This window comes from Eleginops maclovinus, chromosome 5, assembly GCF_036324505.1.
Source record: "Eleginops maclovinus isolate JMC-PN-2008 ecotype Puerto Natales chromosome 5, JC_Emac_rtc_rv5, whole genome shotgun sequence".
In the NCBI taxonomy this organism is placed as follows: Eukaryota; Metazoa; Chordata; class Actinopteri; order Perciformes; family Eleginopidae; genus Eleginops; species Eleginops maclovinus.
The window spans coordinates 3,628,928-3,653,256 of NC_086353.1; the positions used below are offsets into that span (position 1 = coordinate 3,628,928).

Below are 24,329 nucleotides of genomic sequence, written 5' to 3' on the forward strand. Positions count from 1 at the left end.
AGGCTGCAGCATGTAAGAATATAAAAACACACTCACCTTGATCGCCTGAAGATCAATGGCAAGATGGGCTGGGCCTCGTCTTGCTTTCTCTCCCTTCTCCTTCCCCCTTCTGTCTCCCCTCTGCAGACTAGCAGTGTGTCACCACGGCGAGAGAGAGAAAAAACACTCGGCGTCTTCATGAATATCCGCGCGGCTTCACCAGCGTCCCTCCCTCCCTCCCTGCCTCTCCTCTCCCTCTCCTCTGCCACAGTGGTCTCCCCCAGCCGTGGAGAAGCCCATCTCCCCCCCTCCCTCCCCCTGCACAGTGTGTCCATTAATCCCACACAGCCTCCTCCTCTCTCCATCGGTACCCCTGCCTCTTTTTTCTTTTTTTCTCCTCAATAGCAGCCACACGCCGCTTCTCCTGCTTCAATAGTCAGGCGTCATTCCTCTCCATTATACACACCCATGCACTCAGCGGGATTTCATTGGCACACGCTGCTCATATTGAAAAAAAATCAGGATTCATGCAGCCTGTTACTCACGCTCCTCTTTCCCTAGCATGTCCTTTTACAGCCATTCAATGACATGCATTTCAGGTTTTCATTTTACATCGGAAAGGAGGAATGATGCTTTTCTTTTTGGTTTCATCTTCTATGTTTGGGGATAAATGTGTAGCCTACTGAGCTGCACAACATTGGAAAGCAACAAGCTGCACTTCATGAATCTGCTCCATTGATAGAAGTAAGACAATAAGGCTGAAATTATTTATTAATGCAAGACAAGCAAATGCAAAAATAAATAAATCACATTTGAGAAGTTAAAACAATAGAACATTTGAGATTGAGGTCTAAAATAGGAATAAAAGGGGTCTTGAAATAATAAATCATTCATCAAAATAGCTGCAGATCAGATTATCTTTCAGTCCATTGACAGAAGACATACACTGTCTCATGTATTCATTATAAATCCCAAAAGAGGAATCGTGCTTTTCTTTTTTCTCTCATCTCCAATATTTTTGGATACATGTATACAGAGCTTCACAACTCTGCAAAGCAATGAGCAACAAGCTGCTCTTTATGAATCCGCTCCATTGACAGAAATAGGACAATGAGGCTGAAATAAATGAATTACATTTGATAAGTTAAAACAATAGAAGATTTGAGATTGTTGCCTAAAAAAGGACTTAAAAGCGGTTTGAAACAATACATCATTCATCGAAATAGTTACAGATCACATTACCTTTGAGTCCATTGACAGAAGACATACACTGTCTTATGTATTCATTATAAATCCTAAAAGAGGAATCGTGCTTTTCTTTTTTGTCTAATATTTTGGGATAAATGTGTACTGAGCTGCTCGACGCTGTAAAGCAAAGAGCAGCAAGCTTTCTCCATTGATAGGAATAAAACAGTCTGGCTGAAAGTAATGATGCTTTTTATTATCAGCTAATCAGCGGATACCAAACGAGGAGCTACTTAAAAATGATGCAAATAATGTGTGAGAAGATTTTGTAAAATGCTCTATGACCAAGAGTCCAAACCCCACAGCTATTCAGTTCACTAAACACACATCCAGCACCAGACACTTTCTGCTATAGACAGTCTTTTGCACTAATGTACATTTTTACTGTCATATATTCATCCACATCCTGTTTGAAGTGACTTTTATTTGTATGTTTTAACTGTTGTGTTTTTTATATTTTTTAATCCTCGGGATTGTGGGAAACAGTATTTTGATCTTCCTGTCTGTACACACAAACTGAACGATTGACAATAATTGACTTTGATAATGCAGGTGTTTGTAAGCAACTGTGACTGACAGAATATTGCTATTTTATTTTACTTTTTTTATATGGTTCATTCTTTATTTTAAGAGGGGGCAGGTTAAATAAGATGTTCTTCTCCCTGCTCCTTTCCACCATGTGCTATAAAATGTGTGCAGAAGAAGAAGAAGGGTTTGGTGTCTTGCTCAAGGGCACCTCGGCAGTGGCAAAGGAGGAGAACTGGCACCTCTCGAGCTACCAGCTCACTCCATTTTTCTGGGCCAATCGGGACGTGAACCGGTGACCCTATGGACCCCAGTCCAAGCCCCTACAGACTAAGCCACAGCCGCCTAAAACCAATAGGCGCCTGTGTACATGTTTTTGTGTGGAATAACCAAATAGATAAAATAAAATAATGCAAGCAAAGGGTCAGAAATGTGTCACATTTGATAAGTTAAAACAATAACAGATTTAAGATTGTTTGCTGAAAAAGAACTAAAAACTGACTTTAAAATTGTTGCGGATTATCTTTGAGTCCATTGACAGAAGACTTCCTCTGTGCTGGTTCACAAAATGGAAGTAAAACACATCGAGCCTGTGCTGACTTTCCAGTGTTAAATGCCTTAAAAGAAATGAGTATAACATTCAACATACAAGTAAACACACCAAGTCATTTTGATGCACAACAGTAGTGATTCTATTCTGTTTCCCTCCCATCAGCTTTAATGTGAAGGCATTACCTAGATTTGATTCATGCACCCTGTCTGCACTGATTGTTTTCTATTTACAAAATGACAGCACAAAGAAGCTTTGCCTGAAAAAAAAACGAGCACAGACCACTAAATCAAACCCAGCAATTAATTATGCATGAGAGAGAGAGAGAGAGAGAGAGAGAGAGAGAGAGAGAGAGAGAGAGAGAGAGAGAGAGAGAGATTAAAGATACTCCTATGAGGAGACAAGGCACATCTTGCTGCCCAATATGTACACACATGGCACAACCTGAGGGACAGTGAATGAGACACACACACACACCCAATCACGCAATTCCTGAATGAATTGAGAGAGAGAGAGACACAGCAATTAATTATGCAAGTGTGAGAAAGAGAGAGAGAGAGGTACGGCAGAAAATGAATGAAAACTCACAGGATCGAATGGGAACACAGTTTGTGAAGAGTAAAAGTGATGCATGGTTTATTTTACACATCTACAACACATTAAATATACAGTCTAACAAATGAGGAAGTAAATACAAAATAAAACCTCTAGTTGAAAACATTAGACGACAATTACAACAAATGTCACATGAGAAAGCAGCAAAGTTAAAATACATTCAAACAAATGTACTGGAAGAGTTGAGACAATTCTTAAACTATTTATTAGCCATTGACAGGAGATTAATCTGCAACTACCTTGATAATAATTACAATAATTTCCTCCTTTTTTCACACAGAAATAATAACAACTTTCTAGCTGAAGGTTTTTAAACATTTTCTGTTTTTTTTAATCAAACTGTTTGCCAGAATAAAACCTGAATAAAGTGAGGAAACTAGATGAACTGGTGTTTGACTTACATGATGCTGATGTAGTTTATGGGATGTCTGTCCCAAAGCAGACATGAGATGGTGCTGTTGACCGCAGTATGACAACAGATGCAAGCGGATAGTTTCATCTGTGCTGCTACATCTAGTTTAAACATAAAGCAGTCTTTTTTAAAAGTCATTTTGACGATTTTTTTAAGTGTTTTTTTTTAGTTTCTCATATCTCAGATGGTTAAGCCAATGTCTCAGTTGTTGCAGCTTCTCCTCAGGTCTGTATTTGTGTTACCCTCAAAAGCCAGATGAGTCTGTGGCTCTTCTGTTAACTGATCTTTCAAGCTGTTATCGTCACCTTCAGAGATGTGAAGAGACAGAGTCAAACGCCTGCAACATCAAATCAGATAAAACTTGACTAAAAAAGAAACTACTTCTTTAGAGTTTTTTGTTAACTTGGTTGCATCAAGTTCAAATTGGAAAAAGAAGAAGTAAATTTGTTTGTCTTTCACTTCAAATCTTCCTTATTTTAGTCATGTGACCCATATTTCATACGGTATGCATCCATTATGTTTGATATACAAAGCATGATTGTCATCAAACAAGGTATGTTTTTCCTTCTTTTATGAATCTTCTTCCTCATCATCTTCCTCTTCATCCTCTTCTTCATCGTCACCCTCCCGTGATTCAGGCACCCAGAGTCCAGAGTCAATACATCTCCTGAGGTGGTATTTTCCTTCCTGTGGAGAGGAAAAACAATGAATAAAATAGATATAATTTGTGCCAATTAAAGACAATTTTGGCCTTCTTTCTTACTTTTGCTTCATTTTTTGGAGACAAACACACTCACCTCAAAGTCCAGTCTGCTCATAGCTTCCTGCAACAAATGGATGTTCTTCTCATCAAAGCTCTTCTGGACTTCCTAAGAGACAAAACAATAATTATAAAGCATGAACGACATTAAAAACATACCATACTGACCGCTGCAGATCTCTACACTGAAATGAAGGTGTGACAAAATGCTTTCACTATCACTTTTATATAAACCACGCATCCAAACTTAACATTCAGTCCCAGAACTCACTTTTTTTCCTGACCTCAACTGACTTCTTTAATCTTTATATCAGCTGAACAATTACAGTACATGTGTAATCTGAGGGAAAGTAGATAAAGCTGTTTACGTTGCACACAGAGCGCTCATGCCGGACTGGTGGAGTCCATTCTGCTCAGCTATTGAGTTTTCTGACTATCCAAATGGCAACACGGTTCATAACAATAAAGTGCCCAAAGTCTAAAATAGTTCGGAAATCTGTGCAGAAAAGGCAGTCTCACAAAAAGGTCATGCGGGGAGCTCTTGACAGGAAGTGAACTTTATGGAGGAAACAGGAAACCAGGTCCAAATATGTTTCTCCTGCTGCTACGTCCCTCTGTTAAACAGCACTGGACAACATTGTTTGGTATCTCTAATATATGACACGTCTTAAAAAGCTGTGTACACAATAACTCGGAGCCTTGGGGCTGAAGCTGTGTGTGTTCATCTGATCTGCAGTATTGACTTTTTTTGGCTAGTAGCGTCGGCCTTTACAGCAAAACAAGGTGTTCATTGATGTGGTGTGGATGAAACAGGAGACACTTTAACAGGCCTGATGTTTCCCCTCTCAGCCTCAAGGGATGTAGAGGGGGGCAACGACCACTGTTTTCTCAGTTTCAGTGAAAGGTTATATCACATTTTCGCTGCTGTAAAACCAGGGGGAACATCCAGGTTTACAGTGTGTGTGGAAACCTTATATTTTAGAAACAGACTTTGGTGTATTCATTCATTTGTCGAGGATTGAATGAGACTTTAAAAGCATGCAGTTGTCTGAAAACAAAGACACAGTATGACAGTGTATATTGTCATTCGATGAACTTAAACACTGAACAAAGTCGGCCAAAAGTTGATTTTTAAAAGCTAATTAGCCTTGTTTCAATTATTTAAAGAAAAGTGTCACTCTTCTAAACTGTTGCCTGCTATTAATCATACTCTCTACTATTACTTTCATTAGTTTGTCCCTCCTTCGAAACTCCTATTTTAATTTACTTTACAGTCCCAAATGTACACAATCCTCTGCCGTCCGTCTTTGTGTTTTGCTTGCAGGTGTGTGTGTTTGCCTTACCTTTGGCAGTGATTCGTAGACCTCCACGGGGTCTAAACCACCGGGTCCGAGTCTCTTCTGCCTCTCTTCTTCCTCCAGCTCCTTCATCGTGTTCTCCATCCGAGCCCGAGCACAGCGGCGGATCCGCTCCTTCAGCATATCCAGCTCCTGGTCGAACGCGTCCTGGTACGGCTTGTCTGCAGTCTGACACCAAAACTTAAATTACCCTGAGAAGCTTTAAATTCTTCTTCCTCAGAACCTTCTTGGGAGAATCAATGGAAGAAAAACAAAACTCAAGTCTGTCTTTAACTTTCATTGAGAATTTGATTATTTTGCTCAATCCATGTAAAAAAAAAAAGGCAGCCTTTTTAATAGTTAAACCTACTGAAGTGTAAAGCTTGAAATGTATATTTGATCACACGTTATAGTGGAGTAAAGTTTTGGTGCAGCAGAACTAAATTTAATCAAGGTTTGGAGTAAACGATAGACGTTAGATAGAGGTTGAAATGCAATCTCTGTTAGTTTTAAGATGATTTTAAAACCGTGATTTAATCAGGTTTTAAAAATGCATGTTTGTCGGTGAAACGCAGCTGAAGGTGGACAAATGCCCATAAATACACCAATAGAAATAACTTTGTGGAAACTGACTAAACAGACAAAGATGCAACAGATGTTTTTATGGATACAGACCTTGATCTTTGAGAAGAATTCTCTGAAGCAGCCTCTCGCGTCGACTTTAAGCGTCCGGGCCAGATCCAGGATGAACTGCATGACGATGGTCTGGTGGGCCACCTGCTCCATCAGAGCATGTTTCTACAGGTACAGAGAGAATATAAGACACTACGCATGACTGAATTATTAAGATTTTATCCAAGAACATGCAAAAACACTTTCCCCTGAACTCACCTCATCTATCTCAAAGTCCATACAGATGACAGCGAGGCAGTTAGCCGTCTCCTCGCACACCAGATGAGGATTGTCTAACAGATACTTCTGACTGTCGTCCCAGCGCCGCAGCATTCCTGCACACACACACACACAGGGCCAGCTAATGGATAAGTCAAGTGAGCTACAGATGTTGTGCTTTTTACTCAGGGAGTCAAATATGTTCTGAACTGAATAACTGTTGCAATGCATCTTTTAAAACAGTTTTACAATACCAGCACGATCCTAATGACTACAACATAAAATATGTCTTCTGCTGCTTCAATTTGGACCTTTGTAAATTTCATTTGGAGTCCCTCAACATTATGGAAGTGCACTACTAGTCATTTACATCCCATCATAGAGGTACCAGGACACCTACTTTGACACCTACTTGAAGGGCCTATTTGCCATGAACCACTCAAACCCAAACCCACCTTATATATGTGTCCTTTAAAACTGTTCAGTATTGACTATTGTGTTTCCAATAAACTGTTTAGAGTGGGACTCAAGTGTCCTACAATGTGACATAAAAGCAGTGTACAATATAAGCGCACTAACCAACAGCTAAGTATTATTATATACCAAGCATATTGAGGAAGGGGGAATTGGAATGAGGGGATTTGCCAAAGTTAAGACCCAAAATACTTTATATATTTGACCCAATCAGCAAATAAGAAACAGTGAATGAGTGAAATACTTTGCAGAGGCCATGAGGTTTGTTGGGAGTGTTTGAAACTCTACTAAAGGTCAGAATAAACAGGTCCAACATAAAAGAAACACATTTGAAAGAAAGGGACAATGTAAGGCGGCAGGAAGGAAAAGACAACAAACCCACCTCGAAACTAAAGCTTACCAAAGTGTTTGATTTCCTTGGCATACTTCTCCACAAAGGTCTTGTGCTTCTCCACCTTTTCCTTCTCCGTTTCCTCCTTTGTTAGAGGCTTGATGTTGAGTACACTCTACAAAACAATGTAAAGAAAACAGATAAACACACACGCAGACGCACTAAGCCTTGACAATCTCAAACCCGTACCTTACTGAAACCGTCTTTGCTGATATTGTCAACGTCCCAGGGCAGTCTCTTTTTTTCTCGCTGGTATTCTTCGAACATTTTCTGAAATGACTTTTCATCCTTCTTCAGTTTTTTCACCTCGGCCTGGACATTCTTCAGCTCAGCCTGTCCCTCCTCATCCTCCTCTCCCTCTTTCTCTCCATCTTCCAGCTCTTTGAGTCGTCCCTGGGCTGCCTCTAATAACCTCTTGCACTCTGATATGTTGTTCTCCAGGTCTTCCCCTCTCTGCTGAAACTCGACCATCCTCTCCAGACGGGCCTGTTGTGGCAGGCCAGAGAAGAGAAGATGAGAATGTATGGAAAAAGAAACACAAGTGGTGGGAGTCGAGGGGAGGAAGAAGGGGGATCAGGTCGGGAGAGGAAGCTTAAAAATGAAATTAGATGAATCCTTATCCATAGCCAATGTTTTATCACAGTGGGCATGCACCAAGTTTGGAGAAGCAGACAGAACAAAGGTCATGAAAACTAAGCAAAGCAAGAGGCAGCAGCAACACGTGTTCAAGTCAACTCAAAAAATCAATACCTGTTTAAGTTTACCTCGTAGAAAACAGGTCTGCAGGTCCACCTCTTTGTATTATTGTGCGACTTTGGTCCATTCGGATTCACCAAAGTCCCACAATAACAAAACGGTAAAAATACTACGGACTGTTTTTGTGAAAGGAGTCTAGTGGCTTTTAAGAGAGCGTAAATAATGGCTTAGGTTCATTATCAGTGAATCAAATCTGTAAAAATATTGTAAATACAGTTTTAATTTGAAGAAGATATTGATATTTATTGAGGTGGACCTTTTAATAGATGGTTAACACACTTGTAGACGCAACTCTCCTCCAAAAGCAAGACATTGCTTAGCTTTTTTACACGTAACACCTGTCTGTTTTTAAAAAATTGGAGGAAATACACTGCCTTTGAATAAGGACCTCTTACAACCCAAGTTAAACCGAAACATACCCTTTAACTTCATCAGTCAGAATGAATTGTTTAACCTCATTGGGTTTAATAAAAAAAAAACATGTATATCCAAATTTGAGAGTAAAAATAATACTTGATCACCAGCCAATAACATATCAGACAGTTTTGTTTCACTTTCCATGAGCTCTGATTCAATACAGATAGCAGATTCCTAAACAAAGGAAGAGGAGGAAAAGACTGGAGACTTCAAATCCCTCTAGACCTTTCTCTGAACGAGTCATGTGACAGCGCTAAGCTCATTAGTCAGACAGATCCAGAGCCACACAAAGTGAGCCTGACCAATGCAGTTAGCAGTCATACTTGCTCCTGTAATGAATGTAATTAATGTCTAGCAACCTGTAATTCTACGCCTCATTATTGATGTTTATGGTAAGCAGTTTGGACCCCCTGAGGGAGAGCAAGATAATCTATTGGGTTGTGGTCGAGGCAATTAACAGATTAGGAAGATAGAACATTTAAATGAAAACACTGTTGGCAATAGTTCACAGGACATCTAGAGGGGTCACATGCCCCAGTGGTTGGGAACGCCTCATTTAGGGTTATGTGTTTTCTGTAAGTGAACGGAGTCTGACGAATTCTTGTTAATTGATCTAATTATATGTTTCAGAGTTAAAGAAAATAAACTGACTTAAAGACATTTCAGCCTTTATTTACAGATGAGGATTCTTTTCTGTTATAAAATAATGCATTAGGGATGTCTGATAAGCAAACTGTGACAGGGGTGGTTTACATTTCATCTTCTAACCTGCTTTAAAGCTCAAAGTGCTCTATTCTCTGCGCTGTTAGTGAAAAACTTACCCCCTGAAACCCAGTGTGAAAGGCCATCTCTGTTGGTGTGATATGTGATGTTGCTTTGGCTGTACAGACACTCACAACTCTCATGATGTGTCAAGCATACAGTATGAGAACTAAGATTATGACCAACATGATTTGGTTTCTATCACGGTGGCGGAAAAGGGCTTCCACAGAAGTGACTAGAAAATCACAGCTATCAATTTGCCATAATTTCAGTCCCTTTTCTAGTGTTTCACCTGTTGGTGTCGTGTCAGTGCATCGGCTCCTCAGTTGTTTGTGTACTACTCACGTCTACTGGTAGAACTAACCAGATAACAAACACCACAGCTACTACGAGATTCTGACCCGGTGTCTCATCCTGTACAGGCTCGGCGTGTCCACGTACGGACTGGTCACGTCTTCATCGTCCGACACGTACACGTGATCCCAGGCGCTGTAATCAATGCCCGTTCCGGTGCTCATCTTCCCTGCTCTTTCTGCAGTTTTCTCCACAGGTTTTCACTTTCTGTTCTCGGTACAGAGAGGGAGGCTCCGGGGATGTTCAGCCGGGACTTTACACTGACAGAAATCAATAGTAAAATCTAAATCCTCTTATCGAGGCGTGCCGATTACAGAAACCCCCTCTTATCCAATCAATCACGTCATGACGTCAGCGCGTCAGGTTGGGGCCTTCATTGGAAGAAATGGACTGACTCCAAATCCACATTTTGCACATTTTACCCTGTGTACCCCTGATGCCAATGTTTCGCGTGTATAACATGTGTGATGTACTACATATATACAGCACTTCTTGAATGCTTATGTCTCAGATTTGATAGGCTCAATCATGGTGGAAGAAGTATTCAGTTTTTACTAAGTTGCACTATAACAGTGGTTCTCAAACTTTTACAGTCAGGCCCCCCTTGGGTAATGGAAATATTTCCGAGTCCCCCCGAGCCTGGTTCTGACCTAGATTGGTAGGATTAATATGTATTTTACAAACATTACATTTTCTCTGCTAATAATAACAACAACACACACAGATCCAACTATAATGTTGTATGGTATTATGGATAGATTATAAACAACTGTGAAATTAATGGATTTTTATTGTTAGTTTGTTAGTTTTTGGGGGAGAAACTAACAATTGGAACTGAATTAAAATGACTTTATTTAATATACTGTGAATTCTGGGCTGCTAGCACTAAGTACATTTACTAAAGAACTGTAGTTAAGTACAATTCTGAGATACTTGTACTTGAGTATTTCAGGTTTTGCTACTTTGTACTTCTACTCCACTATAATTCAGAGGTAAATACTTTTACTCCACTACATTTATTTAATACCTTTAGTTACTATACAGATTTGTATTAATGATGTGAAATATAATCAACCCTTAAATCAGACTTTAGCACTTCTCCCACCTTACACGAAATTGGGGCAACATAGCTTTGATTTATGGCAGAAAGCTGTGCATTTCTCCGTCTGATTACGATGCCTTTTGGCCAGCTGTTGGACAGATTTCTCCTCTTTACGCGATATTACTTGTGTCAAACGAGCATCGTCCACCTCGAGCCTTGTAGAGTGTACGTTTTGAACCCTCCGTGCTCCCTGTCCCCGGCAGATCTCTGTGTGCACGGGGCTGCAGCTTGACGGTGAGCGAGCAGCCCCGCCCCCCGCACACAAACGAGAGGAAGACCTCTTGTGAAGAGAGCGGAAATAATGTCGTCCAGTTCAGAAAAGGTGGGAGGAAGACCATAAAGGAAAGGGGTACCATAAAATACAAAAGTCAGTGATAACAAAGAACTACAAAGAAAGGAACAGAAGGGAGGAAATCATCATAACAAGACTCAGATTGGATCACACAGGTTTAAATGGCACCATGTTTGTACTGGGGAAAAGGAATAGTGACAAATGTGGGAACTGTGGAGTGAAAGAAAAACGTTGAACATATCATATTTCACTGTGCCATGTTTGCAGTAGAAAGTGAAAGGTTACATGATAAAGTCCAAGAGGCGGGGAGGGAGTGGGATTTAATGGGGATACTGGGAACAGATGGAGAGGGGGTAAGAGTCACCAGGAAGGCTCTCTTTACTTTTTTAAATAACACAAGGCTGGTGAGTAGAATTTAAGAAAGGGTAAATGACATAATGCTACACACTCTTGTACAGTAGGTGGCGGTATGCACGTTGACTCTACGTTTAATTTAAATTCCACTACATTCCTGAAGGTAAGTTTGTGTGCTGACGGGCCCCAGGGGGATTTTTTTACTAAGTGAATGACACACAAACGTCAAAACGGATATGAAAAATCATGATCCTGATGCTGAAAGATTGCCAACATAAACATGGACGCTCTGGTCAGGAGTTGCAGGCCAGGATGCACTGTTTTTTCCCCTGGAAGTGTTTAGGAAGTGCACTGTAAACATTCAAACAATATTCAATGATAGTTTGCACACAAAAAAAAGCTGTCTCTACTCTGGTTGTAGACAAGACTGTAGGACATAAAAGGTGGAGCTGCTTCATTTCCAGTCTCAAAACTGATTAAAATGAATCAATTTGTAAAACATATTTGTGAGGTGGGTTTTATCAGTTATGCCGAGGCTTCTTGATCAGTAGTTTATCTTCCATACCTGATCAAAAATTAAAGGTCTCATAACTGCCTCTCTCCTATCTTCGCCAAATGTGGTATGAGAGGAGAAGGGTTAACTTACGGAGAGTTGGAGGGAAATTGATTAATCTACTCCAACCTAAACAAAAGTTTCCTTTAAAATCATTAAAGATCAAAAAGCTTCCAGTGTCCTGAAATAGTATGACTAACAGAGCAATGAAGAATCTTATAAACAGGAACTAAATGATTAGGTTTTTCCATTTCCACTGGCAGTTTTGGGGTTTTCTGTACTTTCCATTTTGTCACACTGTAAGCTTGTTAGACAATCTTATTGTACGCTATGAGGCAAGGTCAGATCAGGCAATTGGACATCTCGAAAAAGGTTTTCTGATATACTTTAGTTAACATAATTAGAAAATAAAAAGCAGAACATGTGGTGTTTTGCACATTGGTGTGCTGTTTTAACACTCACAAACAAAGTAAAATGCAATAAATCATCCATTAAAGAGACAGGAATTCATCTCATTCTACACAGTGCCATTTATTTATATTGAAAAAAACATCGTTACACTATTTACACGCTTAGATCCAGTGAGCATTTCATTACTATACAGTTCTTGCACCCATCATAACTCCATCCTTACACACACACAAACAAGCCCCACCACTGTGAAGTATTTAATGGATTTGATGTATTTTAGCTGCCCCTTACTGTATTTACTGCTTTGGCATTATCTGTTTTAACCCGTGTTGCAAAAATTCTTTGTCCATTTAATGAAATATAATAGACAATAAGTTTCAATAATCCAACCCTAATCTTAAATACCTTTTTTATTTTTTTACTGTTACCATTTTGAGTCATTAGATGGCTCCTGTAGAAAGGCTGCAGGAAGACCAAATCAGAGAGAAAGGGAAGCAACAACTCTCCATACACACTTTATGAACTCCAGCAGACTTACAAAGGGGGGGTGGCAGTCTGTTTTTGTGCTGAATGAAAACGAGCCAACATGTTGTAGCCTCCCACTTTATAGTATCTATGGTAACTGAAGTATGCAATCCCCACCAAGACGACAGCCAGAAAAACTCCTAATACCGCCATACATATGATGTATGCGAGGTTGTTGACTGTGGAGAGAAAAAAAAGGAACATTAAAGATCAAATAGCAAAACTGTCACAATGAACTTCCTTTCTCATGTCCCGTGTGTGAGAATACACTTTCCGCTTCATTGAGAGAGCAACACTGAGAGCGGTTTTGTGGTTACTTTACAGCAACAGCTATAACCCTCAAGACTTCACTTAAAACTCAACTTGAACAACCATGTTAAAGCCAGCCAATGTCCTAAACAAATAAGCGTGCTAGTGTTATAATAATAATAATAATAATAATAATAATAATAATAATAATAATCATAATATTAGCATTTTTTATTATTTTATTTTAATTAATTTTTCATTATTGTATTTAATTATTTTAACAATTATTATCTTAAATCATTTTAATAATAATAATTCTAATACTTTTTGTTCATTTGATATATTATTATTTCATTCATTTGAATTATTATTATTTTATTTACTTTTAACCATTATTAATTTAATTATTTTTCATAATTTTAATATAGTTTTAATTATTTAATTATTATTATATATATTATTATATATATATTATTATGGTTATTGTTTATTTTTTCAGACTTTTGTCTAAATTATAGACTGACATCCACATTATCATTATCGATGTTGTTGTTGTTGTTGTTGTTGTTGTTGTTGTTATTATTCCTATTATGATTTTTATTTTTGTTTGCTGTTTATACAATTGATTAACGGTTAATCTTATCTTTTTAACCTAATTTAACATGAATTAGTTTACATGAAGATATTTATCAGTCCAATATACACAATGAAGAGCAACTTACTTTAAGTACATTTAAGAATTTGACATTAAATATAAATATGGTTTTGTCATTTCCTCACACTGTCATGTCCTGTACATCTTTCACCTGTACTAAATAAAATGGTAGAAGACGGTTGAACTCACCTTTAACCTGTACAGCAAACTTAAAAGTGATGGATCCTTTGTCGTTGGTGACAGAACAGATGTAGAGCCCTTCATCTTCAGGAGTTGTAGAGTTGATGAAGAAGCTGCTGTAATTGGAGGAGAGAGTGGTTTTTGAAGGGAGAGTCCATGTATACAATGGTGGGGGGTTTCCCACAGACGAGCAGTTCAGCTGCAGAGGGTTTCCCTCTTGGACGATGATCGGATCTAGACTTAAGGGTGCCTTTAGCTGAGGTTTATCTGTGGGTGGATCGAGGAGGAAGAAATGCAACATGTCATTACAGCAACATGGGCACACATATGAGAATAGAACCACATTATCAACAAGTGCAGGAATAAGTCCTTAAACCCCCAAAAGTTAGCATTTCTGGTTCCCTTAGTATTAAATGTGTTTGTTTAGATGCCAGAAATAAGGATGGAAAAGTGTGTTTACTAATGGATTGTACTGAAGTGAAATCTGACTTTATACCTCTTCTCCACTACAAATTCAGGAAAGGAAAACGTTCTCCCACACTACACCGCTCCTTCGCTCCCTTCACTGCCTGCCAGAATCTGATTCAAGACACTTGTTCCTGCCTACCATGCTGTGAGGGGATCTGGTCCACCCTACACCCAAGACATGGACAAACCAGAAACTCCATCATGTGCACTTTGCACTGCGAAGCGGAACCAGTTACACCTCAACGAAGACACGCCTTTTTGCTTTCCCGCCTACTAATGGTGGAAGCTGCTTCCCACTGATGTCAGGACAGCAGAAAGTCTACTTGTCTTCCATCGCACACTGAACACCCACCTGTTTCGCTAATACCTTGGAGAATAATCCCCTTACTATGGTCAGGCTTGTTTGAAGTAAATATGTAAGCACTGTTCTTAGTTTGAATCTTTATGGTTTATGGCTCTTACTGTAAGTCGCTTTGGATAGAAGCGTCAGCTAAATGCTATATAATGTAAAACGCATGATCTTTTTAACTGAATTTATCTTCCAGCTAGTTACTAGTTACTTTAAAACCTTAGATATATAAGCATAAAAAACACAAGAGTTTATGAAACTTCTATGTCTTAAAAACAAGTGGTTAAATGTCATCATCCCTCTACTGCATGTGATCCATTGTAAATATAAAGCTATTTGTACGAGGGATATGCAAAGTCTCTGAGGCATTCATTCATTATGTATTATTTCTCACATATTATTGCGAGTGAATGTACACAGGAGCTCATGGTGGAATAAATGGTGTTTTACTTGGTTTTGTTTGTGAAGACAGAGGGGGTGAGATGTCATTTTCACAGCTATTCTACTGCAACTTTTAACCACATTTTCTTTCTAAATGTCACCGCAGTCACAATTGCCATGACAGTTTAACTGCTGGTACTATACTTCTGCCCTTTTTTATAATAAATTGTCAAACGAACGGAAGGAGAAGGAGAAGGTGTTAACTGTCAAAGTATTATCTTGCTGTGTCAGCCCCACTCATCTTTTTTTGGACTGCCTACAGCTGTAATACTATTCATATGAGTTGCTCTGTTAAAAATCATAAACACTTCCTCCATCACATCGTTTTCAGGTTCAGGTGTATTTTCTTCCTCTACTGGGACATGTGTCCATGCTTTAATGTTCAGAAAGCTCTTTATGTTTCTCATACTGCCTGCAGCACCTCTTTTCACCCTCTGTCTGAAACCAGAGCCCAGTTTGCTCTGATTGGTTAACTGACCAGCTGTGTTGTGATTGGTAAACTGCTTACAGATGTCCCGCCCCTTAGCCTATCACGTACAATGTGTTGAAGCACTAGCCAATAGTAGGGCAAGTGGTACATAGTGATGTCACTGTGTTACGGAAGTAAACAAAGTAGTCTAATGGAGGAGGTTTAGGGAGAGGGGGGAGGGTGGGAGAGAACTTTGGGATTTCAGCCTTTGCAGACCATTGACATGCACAAAAAAACCTTATATAACACACTATAGGAAAGGGAAAACCCCCAAAAGCAGAATAGGTCCTCTTTAACGTGTTTGAATGATCTTGTCAGACTCACAGAGGACGGTGGCAGTGAGTTTCTCTGACTCCACCACTGGAGGCTGCTGTGGTCCTTCAGCTCCCAACTCCAGCTTTGCTTCACACCAGAACTGGAGTCCATCTTCTTCTTTAGTGGACGTGATGTTCAAAGTGAAGACCTCACTCACGGGTTTCTTCTGGTCTTTATTACTCTTTAGTTCACCCAGTACCGTCTGTCCTCTGTAGAAAGTCACTATGAGGTTTTGCGCAGGAGCAACATCCTGTACGTCACACTGCAGAGTGTACTGCTGACCCTCAGACATCGGCCCGGCGTGATTTACGAAGCTGATGGAGACATTATCCGGAGGCTCTGAGGAGACACACAGACACATTCAGTGTTTACATGACAAAGAATTAAAACACCTGCTCTATATGCAGAGAAGGGAAGGGTACTCAGGGGAAAAGTAGAAGTACCAGAGTGTATAAATACTCTGTTACAGTAAAAGTACAAAAGTATTCTCATCAAAATGAACTTATAGTAGCGACAGGGATTGATTGATTGGTCCATTTCAGAATAATATCTCTGATATGTTTTATAATGATTGATCATTAAAGTGTTCTCAGAGCTGGTAAAGGTGCAGCTAGCTTTAATGACTTTGTATACTGCAGGGTAGCTGCTGAAGGAGACGTTATCTGGAGGCACTGAGGAAACAAACAGACACATTAAGTATCTACACGAAAGAACAAATATATATCTACAGTTTACGTTGTAGATTAGAGGTGGACAAACTGTTTTACTTATGAGTAAAAGTATTAATACCACAGTGTAGACAGATTCTCTCACAAGTAAAAGCCTTGAATTCATTTTTTAAGAAAAAGTTCAAAAGTATAAGAATCAAAACATACTTGAAGGAGCAAAACTAAAAGCACTTATTATGCAGAAAGCCATATTTAGATTAAATATGATGTCATTTGATAATAATAAGTGATGGGTTCATCATTTCAAGGGTGCAGCTGGTAAAGTAGTAGCTATACTAGCATGAATCTTATTCCATATGAGTCCATCATGATTGAAAGTTAATGTATATTTGTATGAATAATAACAACTTGCAAAGTAACACATCAGTGTGGAGGAGCAAAAAGTACAATATCGGCTGCTTAATCATAGTGGATTAGAAAGTATAAAGTAGGATAACATCGAAATACTTAACAAAGTAGAAGTACCTCAGGAGTGTACATGACTTAAGGAGATGCCACTGTGTTGGATTATAAAGGAGGAAAATAAATACTGTTTTAGTGACTCACTGTAGACAGTTATAGGCAAGATGCTGAAGCACTGCTCATCAGTAGTGTCATTGGTATAATAGCACGATAAACGAATGTTCCACTCAGTCATGCTGTTGACGGTCCATGAAACCGTTGTCCCATTCCTTTTTCGGACTCCAATAGGGCTTTCAATATCAAATATGTTGTGAAAAGAGGACAGAGAGCAGAGGGCGGAGGTCGGCTTCCCGAACTGCACCACCAGACTGGATTGAGTGAACTCAGGTTTTTCTGCACAGCTTAGATCTGTAACACACAGCAAATAACACAATATAGCATTCAAACAGCGTGACTATAACATATCCATTCAAAAACACATTCATGCTTTTGATGTTCCCATGTGGTAGTCGTTAGGTCGTTAGATTGTAAGTATCCTTATTTAAATCTGGTGATTACAACAGTTCACACTGCCTTTTATTTTAAGTGATCTGCAAATAATACTTTTTAAAACTAACTGTAAGTTGTTTAAGTAGCATTACCTTAGTTTTGTACACTCTCTACCACCCATACAAACACCAAGTTTAACAGGAACTAGCCAGCACTAAAGAAAACAGGATGTGAAATATATGAACACTATAGGCTACATTAGGGTGCTTACTATCATTGCTGTGGGTTACATAGATATACATAGAGTACATACATATCATTTCCCACATCAGATATGATATTTGGCAATAGTATAGGCTACATTACTATATTACTAAACTGTATTTCTAACTCAATCATGTTATCTTATACTAAGGTCTGTGAATATTCTCCTGGTAAGTTCACAAGTTGTTGTTTTTAAGGACCTGAACGTCACATTTTCCCAAGATAATAAACTGTGAAATCTACTTCACATTTTTTTTGTATGACCTTACTCATATACAGTGCCTGCCACCAGAGCACACACAACGTTTAGTATGATATTGTGAAGAACGAGGTAAAACCTATCTCTTTAAATTTCCATATGAACTATATAGCCTGCGATACACAATGTAGGATAAAACACATATTACGACAAGGCTACACTACGTACTGCTTCACTGGGATACACAGTAAATCGTGGAAACACATTTTGGTAAACGATTGGTCCCTATCAGATAAAATACAAGCTGTATTACAATAAACATCCCTTTATCAAAACCAAACAAACCACTCATGTGTATTTGACGGAAGGTCTGTGTGAAACGTCCCTCTTATAATAAAAGTTATCACAACTTTACATAACATTACGTATATAAAAATGGAAAAAAACTTACCACTGGAAACTTGGAGGTCTGGCAGAAAGCTCATCAGAGAAACAGCCAAAAGTATGTAAAATAAAACCATTATTTCCGCGAGATGCCGAGAAACCGGTCGAACCCAGTTTTCGAGAGCGTGCGACTGAAATAGAAAGTAAAAGCGGTGAATATAGATCTACAATAACCCTACACTGCTTTTAGTTACTGCCTGAGAGAGCTGTGTCGTCGGTGGACAGCTGGGGGTTTCCGCAGCGGCGTTGTTCTTAGAAACTGGTAAGAGAAAATGAAACAAGCAAAAGCGGAGGGCTGTCGAGGCCGTTTTGGGAAATTCCGGTGGCTGGATTTGGAGTATGACCGAGACATGAACCTCTGCCAAATTCCCCAGCATTACCCATGATGTAGTCATGACTGTATGAAAATACACAGCATTTACAGAAACAGCGACGAAAGGAGATCCCAGATTATACACACTGTAGAAGTGTGCATACAAAGACACAGGAAGAAGAATACTCAGCAAAATAAAATAAATACAAAATAGTACAATTATAAAATCTATTTAAAAAAACCAATTGAAACGAATGAAAAAGAAAGACAATATTTACAAAAAATATAATTATGTAGGAAACTGAGTGCACTATAATTAAATATGACAATATATTACATTCAAAGTCTGTTTACAGTCCACAAAATCACATATAATGTGGAGATTTATATTTTACATTCTGCCTTAATTCATTCAGTTTTGCTTGTAAAAGTCCAGCTGTCAACATGTGACTTTAGTAGAACTACCAAAGGTAAAGTACTCATTATGCAAAATAATATAATATATTTGGGGATTTTATTTATTGATGTATGTTTGGTTTGTTACAGCTACTAAAGCTAATTTAATTCATTTGCTATATAGCTTGTGAATTTACTCCGGATAGTGCATCATAGTAGTAGTATTAAGTATTAAGCAGAGGTGGAAGAAGTACTCAGGTTGTGTACTTAAGTAAAAGTAGAAGTACCAGAGTGTATGTGTACTTCAAAAGGTTACTCAACTAAAAGTACAAAAGTATCAGCATCTAAATGTACTTAAAGTAGCGACAGTAAAAGTAGTCATTGTTTGATTGGTCCATTTCAGAATAATATCTCTGACATGTTTTATAATTATTGATCATTAAAGTGTTCTCAGAGCTGGTAAAGGTGCAGCTAGTTTGAATGGCTTTGTATACTGCAGGGTAGCTGCTGAATTTACTCCAGGTGAACTAAAGCCTGATTTAAGGGCTGATTATATTTACCATCATTAATCCAGATCTGCCTAGCAACTAAAGGTATCAATCAATTGTAGTGGAGTAGAAGTTCTCTGAATTGTAGTGGGGTAGAAGTGCAAAGTAGCATAAAATGGAAATACTCAAGTAAATTACGAGTATCTCAAAGTTGTACTTAAGCACAGTACTTATAAAATGATTAGTAATTGTACTTAGTTACTTCCCACTTCTAGTATTTAGTAGCACAACATGGAATACTCAAGTAATGTACAAGTACCTCAAGCAATGGAGCTGAGAGTACTCGGCTCTGTGTTTGTTTTACTTGGGTGGAAGAATGCGTAGTGGTCTGGAAGCACATTTCCCTTATCTCCTTCCAGTATGCCCTTCCTCTTGTACTGAGGAGGTCAGAAATCTGTCAAGTTCACCGATAATTTGACTGACCTTTTCATGCCTCTTCCCACATCCTATCTGCCTCCCTTCATACTCTAGATTCTTTAACTGTATCCTCATTTTTTTTTTCAAATCACCACATTGGTGATTTATCCCTCCCCCCTCCCCCCTCCATTCCATGTCAAGGAGTAAAATATTTTAATGGCCCCTGGTGTGAAGGAAAGAGAAGCAGAGCCTGTCAGTGCAACAAACATACCAGAAGCACCGATAACGTTTTTATCAACAGGGTTTATTAAATGCAAAGGGACATTTGGGCATTTTAAAGCTTATAAATAATGAATGAATGAAACAAAGTGCAGATAAATAAATACAAATAAAGTATAAAAGCAGTACTGCAACACAGGTATACTGAAACATGTGCACATATATTGTTATTTATTTGACAGTAATTGTTAAGTTTTATTGTATTTTGAATAATTATGTTTCTTGTTTGTTTTATTTTGAAACTTTCTTCATAATTGTTACATGCCAGGCATGTTGTACGTGTGGTGTGTTTTCCTTCCTACTCTTTTCTCTTCTCTCCCTCTCTTCAATGCATCTAATCAGCAGCTGATTGGTACCTGCTGGTGCACCTGAGACTGATGGCTGATTGGATCCCCTCAACCTCAGCTGGCCAATCAGCAGGCAGGGCTGATCATAAAGGAAGCAACCAGGAAGCTTTCTGTCTCTCTGACCGGGGCCTGCTGCTGACACTATAGCCTGCATCATCCTTTTGTTAGTGTCTGACTCTAGAGAGATTTGTGTTTCTGTTTACTGTGAATGTGTGTGTGGTGGGAGGTGGAGGCGGAGGGGTTAGGTAAGTTTGGGGTACCCTCTACATTTCATCACGTAGTTAAAACCTGTTAGACACACTAGGTTAGGGGACTGCTGCCACCCCTGTGTTTTGGTTTGTTCCATCCTTAGAAGTGCAGAGAGTGAGGGTTTTTGAGTATTTGTTTTAAGGATAGATTTGGAGATAGGCCTTGTTTTGTTATATTAATTTCATTTGTTTGGCACAATCTCCCTCGTCTCCTCCTCCTCCTCCTCCTCACTCAAGGGCCCAATAAAGCACATGTTAACCGTTACTCTGACTCCCTCCTTTATTGGTTGGTGTGTGTTATCGTCCCCTGGTCCCCTAGACCTTGGTGGGAACGTAACAATAATATTTTCCTTATTTCAATATTTGTCTTTTTTAATATAATTTTTGCTTTTTTACCCATTTTCATTTCTCAGTGTGTTTATGTATGTGCCATTTACAGATGGCTACCATAATGGCTTTGTAAATCCTTATTCAATGGGCTACTAATGTGTTATAGGTCAATTGTACAGCTTTCATATGAAAAATGCCTAGGATTTTTGGGGGATTTTTGGTTATAGATCTACAAAAATCAATATAAGAGTTAAAATATAGTTTGACAATTTATAAAAACACGCCCACGACAACAGAAAATGATTTACAGCTCAAGTAACATTTCACTTCATACTGGAAATAAGCTCTGCCTCTGATCTGAATACAGTTCCTCTGCTGTTTAACCAAACTAAATAGCTAACTTCAATGTCAGATGTATTACTCATTAACAGTAATCAGCTTGTCTCTGCATGTTTTCTGGATGAACATTGGGCGTGATCCCGTTAACAATAATGACTTTTGTTTGAGCTACTGATGTGCAGACGAGATGAAACATGTAAATGTGTGTAAACGTTCAAACCCTGAGAGATATCACATTTATTTGCATAATATGAACTCAGTTTCTCCGTGACACTACTTCACGGTTTGCTGCCCGGCTAAAAATAAAACGTATCCCCAGTGCATTACCAATCATAATAAACCTTTACCATAGTTAACTATAGCTCTGTTTGTTCGTCATTCGTCATTCTGAATCACCTGGATGTTCAGGAGGCTAACCTGGTACATCCCAGACACTAAAACGATCCGCTAAAAAAGCAGGAGGCAGCGAGGCAAAATATTTGGAGACATAACAGACAGAGACAGCCTGAACCAGGACTTGCTGTTTATATTAAAGGTCCTTATCTCCAGAGCCGTATAAATCACATCTCTCTAGGATAACGTCACTGCTAAATGTAAAGGTTTTATTCTTTCACATCTCTATTGTTTGTAGGCCGACCCAGAAATAAGCTGCACATGTGTTCCCTCCACAAAAAAAGCAATACGATTTCTCCATAGCATTTTGGAATATTATAAAAAAATACTTCTAGTTAAGTTCAGTGTGGCTAAAAGGGCGGGCGTCTCTCAAATTTGTGTCAACCCAAGACCTTATTTCAAGCTATATTCCAAAATCCTATGGAGAAATCCCATTGACTCTGACACGAGGGAACCGGAAGTGATAAAATGCTAACTCACTTCCGGGTTTTAGGACCTGTTCCGGCACCAGTCTATTTATGAATGACTTTAGGTTACTCTGGAAAGTGGAGTCATTCAGTCTTATGTACACACTCTGTAAATCCCCTCTTTTGTGCAAACTTTATTCCATTTCAAAAAAGTTGTTCAGTTCTGCAAATGAAGAAGCAGAAGCGAAACACAGAAGTACACAAACTGAGATCTACCAAGAGGAAGTTGACTGTATAGAGGAGATTTAAGGGGGAAGAAGTGTTACTGAGCTTCAGTCCGTGCTCAACTGAAGCCATCTTCAGTTTAATCAATGAAGTAATTCTGAGTCACAACGTGTTTGATTGGAAACGCTTACATAAGTGTTTTTATTCCTGACTCACATCTCATTAGCCCTTTTTCCTCTTAAGTCTGAGAGAAAAGGACATCTTAAGTGGAGTCATTGCAAATGTACTTATTCACAACAAGGCTTAGTAATAAACAATAGATGACAAATTAAAATGACATACTCAGGTTTACTGGGTTACATTGTCTTCATTTGCACTTTGAGCCCTTTTGACTTGTCTGAGCACATGTAAGCAAATTCATTCTTACTGTTGATTTCAGGATTGTAAAACTTATTTTACCGACTGAAAAATCGTAGAATATGTCCATGATTTTGTAGAGCTCATTACCTTTTTAATTACGTTTTATTTAGATATTAATAGTTATTTATAGTTATAGCCTATTCAATAAAAGTTCCACATATCGTTTTTAAAGGTTAAAGCAGGGGTGTTAAAACTCAGGCCCGGGGTCCATTTTTAATTGACCCGCAGCAAATCCTAAAAGTCTAATGGACTTCGGCCCAGACCTGAAACTTGTGTTGATATTTAGTCCAACTTTCAAATAATTCCGTCAATTAAAGTTGAAAACATTTGAGTTATAGTTGATTTAAAAAAAGCCCAATAACTTATTTACACAACAGGCTTGAAATATACCCTTCATATTTCCCACTTATTCTAAGCTATCTGAAGCCTTTGTTTTAAGGAACTGCTTCCCACAGTTTTTGTAACAAAATAAATGACAGCTTATGGAAAGTTCTTTAAGCATATTTAAGTATCAAGCTTAATTGACCTACATTTAATTGATTTTGCTACCTTGTAACTTCACATGGCAATATACCTCTCCTCTAGTGAGGGGCCCAGCCCTTCGTATGTTGTTCTGCATGTGGCCCTCAGTGAAAAGGTTTGGACACCCCTGGGTTAAAGCATTTGAATGTTTTTTTTTGTTGGTATATAATACAAAACAGAATTGTACTGCTCAAACAATCATTTTACTTTCACTAAGTACTTGTTTGCTGACAATACTTTCATATTTCTTACTTAAGGTTTTGAATTCATTGCTTAAACTTGTACTGGAGTATTCTTACAGGGTAGTATTAGTGCCTTTACTAAAGATAAGGGTCTGAATACTTCTTCCAACACTGCAATCTTCCTCACATTTCATCAAGGCGTAACATTTTAACGGTAAGGCGCTGCTATGCTGAGGTTGTCTAAAGAATATGGCTATGCTTCTGAATCCTATAAATTCACTATTGATTGTATCTCCCTGTTATGAATGGTCTGAATTTTCCTTTCATTTGTTGCATGTTAGCCATTATGCAAAGCACTTTGAGTTGCTTTTATGTCTGAAGAAGCTTTATAAACAAACCTAGCTCACCTTACTGTACCTAACATGTTACGACAGGTTAATACCGGGGGAAAAAGGGAGGAGGCCTCTAATAGAGATGAATTAAACCGCACGCAAGCAGAAAGGATCAAATGAAAAGGCTTACAGGTTGGCAAAAGTATTCAATTATGAAGAAATAAGTCCAACAAGGAAAAGACATGTGAGTAACTGTAGTTTAAGCTGTTCTGTATTTGGTTGTACTCTGTCTGTGTGTGTTGTCCTTTATATGATAAATTAAACATGTGTAAGG

The 24,329-nt window shown here is 38.6% G+C and overlaps 2 protein-coding genes across 5 annotated transcripts; both read right to left on the reverse strand.

Moving 5' to 3' along the window:
- Nucleotides 1-2,934: 2,934 nt before the first annotated feature.
- Nucleotides 2,935-9,779, reverse strand: cdc37 (cell division cycle 37 homolog (S. cerevisiae)). 4 transcript variants are annotated; one of them, XM_063882909.1, is made up of 8 exons: nt 9,516-9,779; nt 7,369-7,665; nt 7,189-7,294; nt 6,315-6,430; nt 6,099-6,221; nt 5,430-5,612; nt 4,124-4,195; nt 2,935-4,013 (listed from the first exon to the last, which is right to left on the reverse strand). In XM_063882909.1, exons 1-8 carry the CDS (start codon nt 9,630-9,632, stop codon nt 3,897-3,899), a joined length of 1,131 nt encoding a protein of 376 aa, XP_063738979.1. In that variant the 5' UTR covers nt 9,633-9,779; the 3' UTR covers nt 2,935-3,896. The 4 variants fall into 4 exon arrangements, with proteins under 4 accessions (XP_063738979.1, XP_063738982.1, XP_063738981.1 ...); XM_063882912.1 differs by having other exon boundaries at nt 9,460-9,742; XM_063882911.1 differs by having other exon boundaries at nt 9,479-9,741.
- A 2,502-nt stretch (nt 9,780-12,281) lies between these two features.
- Nucleotides 12,282-18,657, reverse strand: LOC134864126 (vascular cell adhesion protein 1-like). The gene is made up of 5 exons (XM_063882915.1): nt 18,365-18,657; nt 17,106-17,369; nt 15,841-16,170; nt 13,799-14,056; nt 12,282-12,884 (listed from the first exon to the last, which is right to left on the reverse strand). Exons 1-5 carry the CDS (start codon nt 18,432-18,434, stop codon nt 12,715-12,717), a joined length of 1,092 nt encoding a protein of 363 aa, XP_063738985.1. The 5' UTR covers nt 18,435-18,657; the 3' UTR covers nt 12,282-12,714.
- Nucleotides 18,658-24,329: the final 5,672 nt, after the last annotated feature.